The sequence below is a fragment of the Triturus cristatus genome, chromosome 3_2, assembly GCF_964204655.1.
Source record: "Triturus cristatus chromosome 3_2, aTriCri1.1, whole genome shotgun sequence".
Classification (NCBI taxonomy): domain Eukaryota; kingdom Metazoa; phylum Chordata; class Amphibia; order Caudata; family Salamandridae; genus Triturus; species Triturus cristatus.
This window is the reverse complement of record NC_140584.1, coordinates 735,270,018-735,285,336: the sequence shown is the minus strand read 5'-3', so window position 1 is coordinate 735,285,336 and position 15,319 is coordinate 735,270,018. Positions and strand designations below refer to the sequence as shown.

The 15,319-nt window shown below is 42.4% G+C and overlaps 1 protein-coding gene across 2 annotated transcripts in view; it reads left to right on the top strand.

Moving 5' to 3' along the window:
* Positions 1 to 15,319, top strand: part of GLS (glutaminase) — a 932,984-nt gene that overhangs the window by 430,583 nt on the left and 487,082 nt on the right. For both annotated transcript variants that reach the window (XM_085648790.1, XM_085648791.1), the window contains exon 10: positions 8,248 to 8,314. In XM_085648790.1, the coding sequence (XP_085504916.1) occupies positions 8,248 to 8,314 (67 nt within the window). The remainder of the gene's footprint in view (positions 1 to 8,247; positions 8,315 to 15,319) is intronic.

Here is a 15,319-nt window from a genome sequence, read left to right as displayed (position 1 = left end):
ATGTCAACTCCGTTTTCTGAATGCAACAACAAGTTTCACAGAAAGCAGACCTGATTCATGTTTCCCACATTCTCATTCAGTCACCACATATTCGGTGGGGAATTTGTATGTCAGCAATGGTTGGGACACTCCACACTGTCGTCTGTGAACACCTGTCTGCTTTGTCGTGTGACATCAATTTGGCTGATATCATTTTAGGTCCCAAATCCCCTAGATCAAAACAATTTATTTATGAACCATATAATGAATTGTGGAAACTGTCGCAGATGGAAGCCTGTTAAAAATTGACCAAGCAAATTTGGAAAATGTTTTTGTAGTGGTAGATATTAGCACTACTACACTGTCTTCCCGTATATATACATTGGATAACATTGTCTCATCTATTATTGATATTGTGCAACATGACGTGTTTGTTCTGTATCATGGTCAAAATCAATTATGTTCTTTAATGCAGTTTGCATGGACGTTACAAACGCTCAAAAATGGAAAAGTTCCAGGGATTATTTGAATGCTTCTGCTCTGTTTTTACCATTTAATTTGACTGATAAACAGAAATGTATGTCAATGAAGGATGCAACTTACATATTATTACATATTGAACTATCAGAAAAGTTACATTTTTCTGTTGCAAAGACTGATTCTCTGCTACTGTAACGTGTCGGCTTGGTTTTTAAAAGGTACGCCTGTCCCAGCTATTATTCCTGCATTAACTTTGATTTCGAATAGCAGTTATCTTATTTTGAATAACCACGACTGCTGCGGCTTGAGGGCCGGCATCCCGTTTATAGTAACAGTTTCGCAAAGTGTTACATGTTGCAGCAATGTCCTTTTTCCACCCCCACATGGGATAGTGGATAGTTCGCTTTGGCCTTCCATTCCAACTTTGTAAACAGATTTCAATAAATTAAGCAGACTCAAAGCGCTATTGTTTCAACAAGAAGTGGCTCTCACATCTGCCTGGGAGACCTTCGAATTGCAGGTGGCGTGAACCGCACTCTCTACTGAACACAAATCTCCAACTCCATTTTGGAGCATTAATACATCAAATATTTATTGCATCTGATACAGAGGGCCTTGCCCACTTTTTTAAACTCATGGGATCCGGCCTTGTTTCTTCCTTTCAGACTATTTTTGGAGTAATACCGGACTTTATCCATTCTATTTCTCCTGCTCCTGTTGGTTTGCAGCGTGCTCGTTCGCCTATTATTGCTTCACAATGGATGCTCGATTTATGGAGCTGCAAAACCCGGTACAGCTGTGTCTGTAGTATGATCGAATGTGCCAGCTTTTTGGTCCTCTACCAGTGACATCCTTTGCCATCGACTACTGGCTGACTTTCCGTTTTGCCTATTTCACCTGCGTGCAACCTGTGTTCCTCTGCCTCCAGTGCCCTTTTCAGTGGGCCTAATATGTCGGCCTCTCGAATGCCACGTACGCGATTACGATCTGCTATTGGATCCGTTGAAGGCCCATGAGCAGACGTGCCCCTGTTGTGTGATCCTCCGCTTGGACCAAGGCAGATTTGTGTACCTGCGCCCGTGCGCAGGACTTCATTGAACGGAGTTTCATCGAACTTACTGCAGGTTGTCCTAGCCTGCTTCTAGCAGCTTACTGATATGACGAGCATGTGTGCTCTTTCGAGCTACTAAACTGGATGGCATCTCTTTTTAATATTGATGGATCAGATATCATTCTGGAATACATGGCTTTTCGTTTATCTCGCTGCATTTTCGAGTCCGAGGAGTACCTCTGATTGGATATTTAAAAAATTATTTGAGTGCTCAATTGGCGAAATTTTCTGACCACCATTTTTCCTAATTTGGCTTCACACCTGTCCTCTTTTGGGGTACCACTTGAACGCTTTGTCTCTGCTTATGCCACATTTTCTCTTAGCATAGAGTTAACAATCTGGCCAAGGGGAGGGTGTCACGTGGCCCGCAGGGACATTGTCGTTTTTCACTAACTTAGCATGAACACGCTGCAGCTTGCCTGCTGCTTTTGCACACGTTACTACACATTTTTATTTTTGCAACATTTGAAGGACAGCTTTCACATGAGAACTCAGCTCTGGGTTCGCTCTCTGCATGTTCCTGGGATTTTGACTGAACATTATGTGCACGGTCGAACAACATTGCCCCTTGTTATTTTGTTCTGGCCGGACCTTAGCCCTTAGACTAAACATATAGATGCAGCTGTTGTTTGGAGAACATGCAATACGAATTAGGTGAGACACACTTGGAGAGGGACCTTTCTAGGGAGAAGAGCAAGACAGCACCTGTGATGTAGATTTACCATCTATAGGCTTAGGTCTGGGGTCTGCTGACAAAGCCCAGAGATCTTCTATATAATAATACTGCTTCTTAGCAAGGGGAGGAAGGATATGCTCCACAGTCTTTTGTATGATGACATCTCCCTTTATGATTTATGGACTAGCTGCAATGCTGACTATATTTGTAATATGCATTTTCCTGCTTGTTGTGGCACGTATACTTCATGTTGGGGCACTTTAGTTTAAATAAATATTTTAAACTATTTTGTGACTCTGTCAGATCTTATTGTGGACAAGAGTGCGAGAGAAAGGGTGTGTCTCGTTACCACGATTCCTGAGAGATCTGGGAGTGTTATGTTCTGGGGTGTCTAATCATTTGCTTCCTTGTGAGTGAGTAGGAGAACAAGTGAGACACTGTAGCTAGTCGGTCTTGGGCTCATGGTTACTAAGGTGGTGGGATGACTCAGTTCCCATACACCAAGGTCCTATATTTCTGTGCATAGTTCTGTGTTTGTGCAGAATCCCTGCAACATTATATTTTACTTTACCATAATTATTGCAAACACTTGTATCAACTCATACAATTTAGAGGCTGTGCCTAGGTAGATAAGAATTGCTTGTTCAGAAAAATCACAGCGCTTGGGCCTTCAGACCTTGGTATACCTTTCACCACCCAATCTGCCTTCACAGTTTGTTCCCGTTGTAGAGACACAAACAAGGATTTGACACACTAGGCACAGTCCCTTCACTTCGCTGCAGACCGTATGTGAATGCTTAGGTATGTGTGGTGTTTGTGTGACCTTATTTATTGAATTTTTCCCTCATGAACTACACTTGATACTTGGCTTTTTTTTGGCCTCCCTCCGTCCTGTGTCCTTTGCTATGCTCAAGATGTCACGAAATCTCGGCAAAGTAAATTTGTCATGAGTCATGTGGGCGCGGCCTATATATAGCACATCCTCCATTGCCATGGTGCTTGGTATTAGGTTCTTCTGTCAGGAGAAGGATGTTTGTTTGGCTGTTCCCGGAACCTTGACTCCCTGCTTTTTGGTGTGGTGTTTGCCATGCTGTTCCACGCCACTCGTGCTTCCTCTACGACAACAGCCCACCAAGGCTGTGTTAGTCATTGTGGGATCTGTATTCTGGAACAGTATTGTTCCAATCTTGCATTGCTGGACTTTATCCCTTTCTACCACCTTACAGCAAAAATATGGCCAGCATCTTCCGTCTGTAGCAATTCTTTGTGCCTTGCATTTATACACTGAGTCCAGGACAGTGCACTGTCCCTTGGGTATATAGGCTTAGTTTTGATAGCATGTTTTTTCCTCTTTTTATTCCTCGTTACCTGGCTTGATTTAGCAGACTCTGTTTTGTTCTTGAATGTCTCTTAGCTGGAAAACAGATTTGCATCCTTCTGGCTATGCCTTGCATTTCCGAAACTTTTACTTTGGATTTATGGTCAGCATATCGAGACTTTGTTCTTTTGACTTTTGATATAGTTTCTTATGATATTAATAGGAAAAGTCCTTGAAACGTCCTTCAACCTTCTGGAGGAATATGGAGATTGGCGTTTTTTTCTATTGTTTGTGACTGGTGAGGGTATATCTGGGTTTATAGTGAATGGCACATGAGGAGCACTTTTTTATCAAAAGAATACTAACCTGGTGTTCGTTGTGATTGTGTATTATAGGGACTGGTGTCTAGGGCGACCTATCACACAGTGGACGATTCCTGATAACCGGACTATCCCTCATAGTGTGAGTCACTCTTCCTTTGGACCCAACTGCTTCTCCCTTTTAAAACCCGTTTTTCCCCTTAGGGCTAACTGCCCATCCTGCGTTATTAGTGTGGAGGGTTAGCCTGGAGGTGAGAGGTCTGCCCATCCTGGTTTACAGGCGAGTGTGACCACAACAATTTCACTCCTCAAAACATTACAAATTGTTATATATACTTTTCCCCTAATTGTTAGAACACTTGTACCAACACGTAAAATAGTTTTGATGAGCCTGGACCGATTTAGGCACAACGAATAATTGCCTATTATGATCCTTCGGGGGAGAGGCCCACATAACATGGGCACCCCCAACTATAGTTTCCAGACTAAAGTATCAGCAATAGTTGGGGAGATGTGTGTGTGTGTGTGTGTGTGTGTGTATATATATATATATTTTTCACCAATTTTCGCCAACGGCCGCCGCTCACTCTCTTCCGGGTGCAATCGCCGCACGGTGACGATCCGTGAAAATTACTCGAACCACAAGCTTTAACCCCTTAAAGCAGGCAACGCACTCCGAGCCGATAGATTTGAAGATTTTATTCCACCATACTGACGAATGTTATATATATTTTAACATTTTTATGTACTCTTTATACCAAGACTCCGACATTATATATTGTCCTTTACTCACACACAGGTTTACTCACTCCAGGACAGTCATTAAATAAACCTGTGCATAACCCTCTGGTTGCTTGGCACAAAGCAGTCAGGCTTAACTTAGAGGCAATGTGTAAAGTAGTTATGCAGCACTCAAACAGCAATAATGTGAAAACACAACACGGGAGAACGTCCCTAATCAATTCAGAACAATAAAATACATTTTAATGAAGGACACCAAAACGTCAAAAATCCTATAAATAGAACCTATGAATTTTTTACGTTTTCAGTAGAAATAGCGCCAAAAAGCATAACACACCAATCGTGGTTATGTGGTCACACTGTACCGGGCCAAAGTCAAAAGTTAAGGCCAACCAAAATGAAGCCCGGGTCAGATAACAGGGACCAGGTTCGGCCTGATGGAAAGTTTACTTTCTAACTTAGTCCTGTTACACATGAGAAGCTCAAGTCAACGAGGTCATCGACATGTCAGGCTGCAGGTTGGTTTCAGGGATGGTAGGTTGCTGAACTCCCAGGCTGCGGTCAGAACTTCGTATGGGGGAGACTGCAGGTGGAGGTTTTGCTGGCCTAAAGAGCTGGTCTTTGATCTGATCTGAGCTTTGTGTTGGCGGGAAACACTGGGTGGTCGTTATCAAAGTAAAGAGCTCTGTGTGGTTGAAGTCCAGGAGCTGTACCCTTAATATTGAAAAAGTCAATGTCAATGTGAATAACGACACATTTATGTACAGTAACAAAATTGCATCTTTATTGACAAATTCACCTGTTGTGAACTCCGCGTCAACCCCTACTCAGAAATACACAGGCAGGCCCTGAAGGCAGGCTGGATATCACTGATTGACAGATCACAGGTGGGGCAGCACATAGCCAGCAGACAAAGGAACAATTGGCCCCAATAAAACACGCATGGCTGGAGGGGTGTTCTCGTTCCTAAACACCAATAAGTCAGATGCCACATAAGTTAGGAACACTCAGCCAATCGGGACACAGCACACACAGTACACGCAGTGATCACGCGCTCCCCATGCCGGACATCTGGACACGTTATCTACTGGCCACATTGTGTCCACGCAAGGTTGCGGCACACCTAGATTCTTCATCCAATCATTAATTTATGGCCCCAGAGACAGCGGTCCAAAAAAGGACTGGCGGAACCATTTTCTTACACCGAATAATCTGTGTAAAAGTCGATGTTAAACTGATTTTAAATTGAGACAGTTCTCAGACACCTTGACGGTAACTGTTCTCCCAGCCGCACTGTTTAATTTATTGAACTGTTCCTGTTTTGCCAAACGCCTCTTGTTTTTCGAGGTATTTCATGTTCAAGCAACATTTTTGCGAGCCACCATCGGAGCTGATTGGTAACTCAAATCCGATTGCAGCCAAAGGAAGGGTATGCTGCCTGGACGGATTCCCTTTTGCGCAGCAAGGAAGGTGAGCAGATGGATCAATTGATCGAAAGTTCTGCTTAATCCGCTGGGCGGAGGTGTGTCCTGAAGCAGCCATCACAAAGGGTACGAGACTTGTTTTATCAAGGTATTTTATGTTCAAGCAACACCAGTAAGGTATTGTCATCAGTCGAATGCCATTTCCGCGTTTGCCTCGGTAGAGTCCACATTTGTGAGGAGACTGGTGACGGTTCTTTTCAATGCAAAGAGTTCAGGGACTCTGTTCTTCACCTGGTTCTTGTTGTTTTAAGGTCGGAGGAGTATACTCTAACAGACAAGGGTCCAGTACCTGGGTTCACCACTTTGGGTTTAGCACTCACACCAGCCGAGGCCAGCTGCAGAGGTCAGGCATGCCCAGTTGGCACTAGTCAGCTGGGTGTTATAGGGAAAGGCCTATAGAAGCTTGTTTAATTCCTGTAGCTTAAAGAGGTGGTCAGCCAACTGACCCTTGTAGTGACTTCTGGGGTCTTTGGTTCAAGGCAAGCAGATCCAATCTTACTTCAAGCAGGACACAACCCTTCTCCTGAGTGTCCACATGTCCAGGAGTGTTCTGATGAGAGGTTCTGGGATTGCCACTTGTATGCCCATTGCCAGCTTGTGGATGGGGAGGCACCCCTGTTGATTAACCCAAAACTGGTTCTGTTCACATCTTCCCTTTCCAGTTGGTCTGGCTCCAGCTGGCCATTCTTCTCAGGAGAAATACACCCTTCACCACATGAATACATTTTGTTCTGTGCTTTAGATGCCCCTCTGTGAGCACTGTCTGGTAGATGAAGCTCTGTGTTAATAAACACATTCAGAGAGGTGATTGCATACACAGCCACAATACCGTACGTTTTGAATGTGTAGTTAAATACCTGCTCATCGAGTACCTTATTGGCCTATCATTCCATGGCACTACCAAAATTACATTTGGACACATTTGCTCAACTGTAAAACACTTCCTTCTATGGGTCATTTAACAACTCTGGGCTTTGGGGTTAGGTAACCTACTTTGGATGCTGTGTAAAAGAGTAAATACAAAAAGTATTGCAATGAAACTAAGCAACCAGTACTGTCTAAAACACTGTGAAAACTGACATGCATTCTGGCATTTTGTTTAGTTATGTCGATTTTCTCATAGATGCAAGTAAAGTACTCTTAATATCTTAATGAAATCTGCACACTTTTAACTAATAGCACCGGGCGACCTTTGACAACTAGGCAATAAATACATTTTCATGTCCCCCTCTGCCCCCACCCCCCCCTCCCCTTGGCAAACTTCATTGCCTCCCAGTGTTTGGGGGATAACTAAGACGCAGGAGAGCGAGTCAAATAGTCTAGAAAATGAGAGAGAAGCTGGGATTCGGATTCACATGCTCCGATCCCGATCGCGTTGGTTAGTCTGTAAGCACTACTTTTATTAATGAGTTTTGCATTAGTAAAGCACCAGGGTGTGCATGTGTGGCGACACTTCACCCATGAGGTACGTGCCAAGCAATTGTTGACACTATCCACACTTTGCGTCTTTTTCAATATATTTATTACGAAGTGCAGGACCTTTCCAAGGGATTTTGCACACTACATACATTAAAACGTGTAGGTAAAAAACATTGCCATTTACAATGTCAATAGCTCTAACTTACAAATGCGAGACCTATTTGCATTGCAAATGCTTGTTTTCTTCTTCTTTGCTCTAAGCCATGTTGCTCAACATGTTTTTTGTTAAAAATAGGAAAAAATTGACAAATCCAATAGTACTCGCATAAGCGAAACCTATTGGCTTTGCTAATGCTTGTTTTATGCAAAGTGAAGGTATTTTGTTATTTAAAAAAAATTGTTTTGTAACCAGTTCCATACTTCAATTGTCACTGTTCTCCAATGTGCCACCACCTTGTTACTCGGGGGTAGTGGATTCATTTGCGGGATGTGACATGGAGTTTTACGAAAAGAAGCACAACAGATGCTTTTCCTTAGCTTTTACAAGTGAGCCGACATTTTGAGGGGGATATTCATCTAGCAGCATTTGCATGCTCCTCTGGACTGTGGGAGATTTACATTTGCAGGTAAATATGTTTCTTCTCTGCCTGCAGTGTTGTTGTAAACTCGCAAACTAACCAATCAAGTCTGAGTGTTATTTCTGTGTTTGTGTTTCTTAGGTTCCAATCTGAAAGAGAAAGCGGAGATCGCAATTTTGCAATTGGATACTACTTAAAAGAAAAAAAGGTTTTTATTACCTATTGTTATTATTGGCAGTCTTAACTTTAGCGTTTGCATGAACTTTCTGCTGCTCAGAAATAATCCTGGATTAAATTTTAATTACGGCATAAAAATGTCTGAAATGCCTTGAAATATCACATTGTGTGAATTTATGGTTCTTTATTTCCTCATGTGTACACCTCGCCTTAAGTCATGAAAGTTACCTGTTGGAGATTCGTTCGCACAAAAAAAAATCGAGCCAAGAGAAATTTTTGCTCGAACCAGTCAGTCTCACAACACGATGTGGGGTGTTAGTTGTATAGGAAGTGATGGCGCCTGACTACTTGTGTGTGTAATATGTTGGATTTGTAACTAGTGCGGTACAACAGGTAGGGGGAAACACCCTATAACCCCTAAATTCATGAAGGATCAAATCCTACACGTCACTGTAACCCAAAATCCTATGCACACTCTGTGAGTAGTCTATGATAGTTCATCATGTGATCGGAGCACCACTGTAATGGTATCCTCGGTATTCTAATAAAAAATTATAGTGTACTACAAAGGTTGTAATAACTCCTATATGTGAAGATGATCGGTTGTTAAAACCGTGCCAATAAACGAGTAGAACGTGTCCTTGCTGCAAATTTTATTGCTTGATCTAAAGCGAGTACGCTGTGATCAGGATCGGCATCGGGTGTGTGTTCTGTCATTACAGTTGACCAGCCGGGTTGGAATTAAACCGGCGGAGTGATCACTGGATAAAAATACGACAACTTAATACAGCCCTGAAGAAGTCGGGGGACATTTCCCCATAACGATGAAACACGTGTTGGCTGGATGCTTTTGGTTGTTTGAATGAAAGACAGGAAACAGACTTTATCAACATTTGTGCTCCGATCACATGATGAACTGTCATTGAATACTCACAGCGTGTGCATAGGATTTTGGGTATCTCACAACGCAATATGTACTTTTTTTATACAAGCATCACCTCGAATATAAAGTCTTGCAAGATATGAACAGCATACTAACGGTCCGTGCAGAAAACTTTTTGCTGTATGACATTCTCTGGTTGTGCCAGTCTCTTGCCGGGATCTCACGCGATTCATGCAAGGGGCAATCTCGGGTAAAATAAGTTATATAGTTACCAGTAAACCACATTTCACTACAAAATTGTAATTTTGGGAAATTTTCATAGTTTCATGAAATTTCACTAGAAAAAAAAGATACAAATTTGAACACTTTTTAGTCTCTCCATCAAGATAATTAGTGCAAAAAGTAATCACAAATATGAATGTGAAAAATGAGTCAGTGAGAGGATGAATGGGTGCTTGAGTGCATATGTGCTTTACAGCATCCATGTTTTAGGAGTTAACCGTTGTCTATACTCGCCAGTGACTGGATAGGCAATTTCAGTTTAAGCCACACCTGTTTGCATTGAACAATGATTGTTAATTCTGCATTGTTCATTTTTGAAGCTCATTGTAACCACAGGAAACAGTTAAAGGTGGAAATTGCAATTCCTTGTGCTTTGATGGGTATGTCTCCTGCATAGTATACAGTTGTGTTCCCCTATTCCAAGTATCCAACTGCATGTATATTTGGTATTGTTCTTTTATTTTTGGCTTAGTGTCATGCTGACCTAAGCATGTGTGCAACGGCCTAGGCCTGCCCCTGATATTGTGAGGTTCCGGACCTGTCCCGTGACCTCAGTGTGGTGGGGGGTGCACCAAGCGCCTTTTATTATGAGCTTAGGACTACTATCCCTGTTCTGGGTATAGTGCGTCTAGCAGTGGTGGCAGCATACTGTGTTTTTAGAAAGCTCTAGTGTGGCCAGACATTTTTATCTGTCCCTGCTGGCCACACTTATGTAAAGATCTGCTACTATATGTATGCTCAGCACCTTACACTGGCATCCTGATTGCATGTCAACACATACGCACCTGTAGTACATGTAACATATGTTCACTAATAGATCACGTGTGTAAGTGAGTATGGGTAATGGGGCCAATGGGATCCATTTTGAATGCTTCTAGCCTGGCATTGCACAAGATGGACAAAGAGGACTTTTGTCCTAGAGAGTGGAAGTGAATTGAGTGCATTCCTGTGGTTGGAGGGAGGAGAAGTAAGAAATACGGAGACAGGCCTACATTTAAAAATCCCTTTGTTAGCAAGGGGCTTCTGATACTTCTTTCTGAACACGCCATTGATGTTCGGGTTTGGGGATGAGACCGCAGTCCATTGTGTGAGATGAGAACGTTTTTAGGTTAGGCTGCCATTTTGCCTGTCCCTGATTACTCCTTTAGTTGGGTTGATGACAGCCATGTGCAAAAACCTCACACCTCATTCTGTCTGCTTTGTGGATGCTCTTAAGTTGGAGACTGCCCTAGTGATACCTCCTGTGAATATAATCACTGTAGGCAGCTGCTTCTGGAGAGTAGCCTGAGTAGCACACTTGAAAGAAGAACCGCCCCAAACCATTTCGTCAGTTTGAGACCCGGGATTTCCATCCACTGTTTAGAAGACATGTATAAAAGTGAAGCCCAAACTACCCAACTTTGTTCGGTTTCAAGTCCTTTATCACCATGGAGGTGAGTGCTCTACGACCAGGGATAGTGTAGTGTTTCCCTGAAACCAATCTCCCAGAGGTAAGTGACCAGAAGGAGAAAGGTCCAGGCTCCCCCTGGGGACAGAGGGTCTTCCTGGTCTCTCACATCTGGTTCCTGACGAAAATGGTACAAGCTGCTATACATGTGGCAGTAATCTTCGTAGGCCCAATCGGAGCTACATCTACCTTTTGCCTGATTATGGGCTGCATCTCGTAGGCTTAATCGTGGCTGCATCCATAGTTGTCCCAATCAGAGGCTTCAACTACTATGATCCTCATAAGCCTGATAGAGGTTTAATCGGCCTTTGGCCTGGTTAGCAGCTGCATCTGCCGTGAACAATGTAGGTCTGATCAGGACTGCTCAAGAGGAATTAGTGTCAGATCATTACATACCCAATTCACCAATGTGGGTAAGACTACAAAATTATCTAAAACTGAGCACGCATTTGACTGTGGAAAACATAAAGACTAAACCTGAGCTTGATTCATTCTTTACCTGATTTCCAATGAAGGGACTAACCTGGGAAGGCCCACCCCGGTTGAACTATTAAAAGAGACTTGGGTGTAGCGCTACAAATGAGGATCATACGGATACTTTTTTGTAGAAACAATTGGATAGTGTACTATATAGTATTGCTGCGTGATCAAAATAACTTTATTTTCCTTAAAAGACTAGCACTGGCCTAGAAATTGAAGTTATTGTGTCTTTTGTGTGATTGTTTTGTGCTCCTCTTGGGCACCGTATACTACCTTCATAGCCTGTGATTTCACGTCACCACTACCCTGAGAGTCAATTGCAGGAGAGTTGTAATAGGCCAGTTTTGCAGGAGCATAGTAGAGCGGTCCATGTGACATGAGTGGCGAACAAAATGAATTCAAAGGCACCATTAAATTCAACAATTGCATTCATTGCAACAATGTCATCTGTGGCAATGTGTTAACACATCCTACCTCTGGCAAATCAATGAAACTCAAACATTCAAGCGATTGTAATACCACTAATGTTATTTACTGCATCAAATGCCCCTGCGGAAAAGTCTATGTCGGAAAAACGGAAAGAAAGATCAAATTGAGAATCACCGAACACAAAAGTAAAATCAGGAACCACAGTACCACTTCACCATTATCAACTCACTGGCATGAAACTAATCATACCATCTCACAACTCAGATTTTAGATAATTGAAGTTGTGAAACCCAAACCAGGAGCAGACATTACCCAAAAGCTTCTCCAAAGAGAAATTCACTGGAATAAATTTCTAAATACCTTGATTCCATATGGATTAAATGACCGTATCGATATGAGTTGTTACCTCTAAGGTTTTGTTCCCCTCTGAGACAAACAATGTAGACACCATTATAATGTTTTCTCCTTGTGCAATCTAATACCGAATTTACACTCTCATTCCGTTATTTACCCAGTATTTATTGTTCAATCATGTATTGCCTCCAGTATCATTGTCCAACTATGTACTGCCTCCAGTATTATTGTTCTCTTTGTATAGTTACACACACGCATTCTTTTATCTGGATTACCACCTCATGATTGCCTTTTGTAACAGTGTTCGTTGTGTATATAGCACATATGGAATCTGTTTACATTACTTTCATTATGCTTACGCTAGTCTTAATCATTCATTCACCATATGCAAATATCAGATCCCTTCCACATCTAGGTATCTTATGGTTCTCCTGGTTCATCTTCATTGAACACTTTTTTTCTTTTCTTTTCACAAAACGTTATTGTTTCACACACTCAGTACTCTTATCCCGTCATTTTCTGCCAGCAGTGCCACGTTCCCAGGATCATTCGCATTTACATCCCGTCTGATTCCCAGACGCTTTCAGCATTCTTTACCCATTATTTATATCGTTGGAATTTTCACAGGACGCTTCGTATCACTGTTTATCCTGTCGTTTTGATTCACCCATAGTCCCATTTCTACTTCCATTCTTTCACGTCCACTTAATCCTGCCGTCATCTATTCACGCAACACTGCGTTTCCTTGAGACAAGTTCCGGTTTCTCCTTCCATCGACAGAACGCTTCGTCTACTCCGTTAACTTGCGGCTTTCAGGTACATTCGAGTCCACTACCCTGCTCTCTTCACGGACCATCGCCTGGCATTCCATTGTCTAGCAGGCTAGTTTTTTTCTATGCTTGCAGATTACCTTCAGGGTTATTTCTTCGCCAACACTTGTTGTCGCGTAACGTCTCATCCTACGAGCTCCACACGGATACTCAGCTTCACCAGTCTCGTCGAGACTTCAGGTAACAGTTCATTCTCCCACGTTCATTTGGGACAGTACAGTATATTTCTATTCTCAACCCATTACATCACTGTTGCATTTTCTTCCCACTCTGCAGAACTTGAAGAGTTTTCTCCCAGCACACCACTGGCGGAACGCTTATTCATCATTTTTTTCATTGTTTTTCATTGCCTCATTGAGGTGAGCGCTTTTTCGTTCCACTTTATATACAGCACTGGCGGTAACCTTGCACACGGGATGCTCTTACGGTTTTTTTCTAGATACATTAGCTTCTCCCACAGTACCCAGTTGTCTTCCTCTTCACCAGGGTTCTTTGCTCACCGGTTTTTTTCACAACCATACTTGCTAAATAATTTCACCTGTTTAGAACATGTACACACGAATGTTTAACATTGGCAACCAATACTAAGGTTTCACACTCCTGTATTTCCACCGTTGTGGCATCAGTTTGAATTCTGTTTGAATCTTAATAAATTCGTTGTCTAGACAAATGTCTTGTTTTCTGCTTATGTTTTAGACTGCCCCTGACGAAGGGATTCCACAAATTCCGAAATGCATTGGGCTTCAACACCTTGATTTTTTCTCCATTATATTAGAATTCTTGCCTTATTGGACACTTCTGTAACTTGAATATGATGCATTCACGTACTGCTTAATATATTGTGAAATGAACAATATTTACGTGATGATTAAATCTTTCTGTTTTTCATTTGTTGCTAAAATTGATTGAAAGTTACCAATACATTTATTTTGCTTGTAACCAAGAATTAACCATTTAAAAATTGTTCTGTGATAATGTGTACCTAGGGATTTCTTCCCACCCAGTGAACAGTGCGAGGTACCAAGTGGGTTTTCCCACTTTCTCCTTCTCTCATTAATCCCACATCCGTGGTGACAACGGATGCAGTACCTCAGCACCCTTATTGAAACTTTTTCACCTTTACCAGCCTAAAAATTACCTTCAGTACTGCTTACAAATTGGTGTGCTCCTTACAACCCATTCTCCAACAAAATCAACCACCGTGGTTGAGGTCCAGTAATCCCTGTTGGTCATATTTCCCCCAAATGGGGACTGTCACCTTGATTACTGTAATCTTCATATCAAGGTGTCAGCTTTTCCTTCATCATTGCAGTAGGTGACTCAGCAATCAATCATCTGTAAGGTGAATCAGTCCATCTTGTATCACTTTCAATCAGATTTTCCATCCTGCTAGTCATCTGAAATTCAAACATGCCTGTGAATGAGCATTAGTGAGATAGGGCTCCCCAGCTCCAGTGACATTTTCACCTAATGGGGATGATTCAAACCCTTTGGTCCCCTACACTAAACAGTGGAGAAGGTATGTTGCCTCTATCAGAAAGGCGCCTTGTCACCCCTTTATAGCATCTGGATTTTCTGCTAATGAAAGACAAGACCCTGAAACCACTCTTCCCCACAGAGCCGCCATACCTCAGATTTCTAACCGCACATCATGTGTAAGGAAGTCTCCCTTAGCTCTGATTAGTTGTTTCATATTCTGTCAATGTTTGACCTCTGCCTTCTCTCAGAAAAAAACATTGGCCTACCACAGCTCTGAGGTACTGTATTTTCTAGTTTTATCCATTATTTCTTAAGGATCTAAGAAGAGGCTTTTCAGGCCCTGCAAATCTTGTGGGAAGTCTCAGAAGATCCCCATAAGGAGTGTCTATATTGTTTACATCCTCATTACAAACCAAAGGATTGTAAACATTGCAGAACCTTTTCTGCTAAGACATTAAAGGACAGAGAAGCCAGGCTATTCCTTTGGCTCTGAAAGTAGAAGTCTAGTTCAGAATATGGTTCTGAGGAGGATGAGGGACAGAGTTGCTCTCCAACTGAACTGAGTGTAAGCATAAAAACAAGCATTGGCATAGCCAATAGGTCTCGCCTTTCAGACCTTATAAGTATTTAGTTATGCAGCACAATATCCTTGGTGCAACAACATCAACTGTTGTATAGCTAAACACTTATAAGGTCCCAAAGGCGAGACCAATTGGCTATGCCAATGCTTGTACTACCAGTCGCGGCCAGCATTGCTCGCAGGTGGTGGGCAGGCGCCATGGGTCACGGGTGGGGGGGGTTTGCAGGGGTGTCGCAGGATGGGGGGTCATGGGTAAATTTTTTAAAAAATAC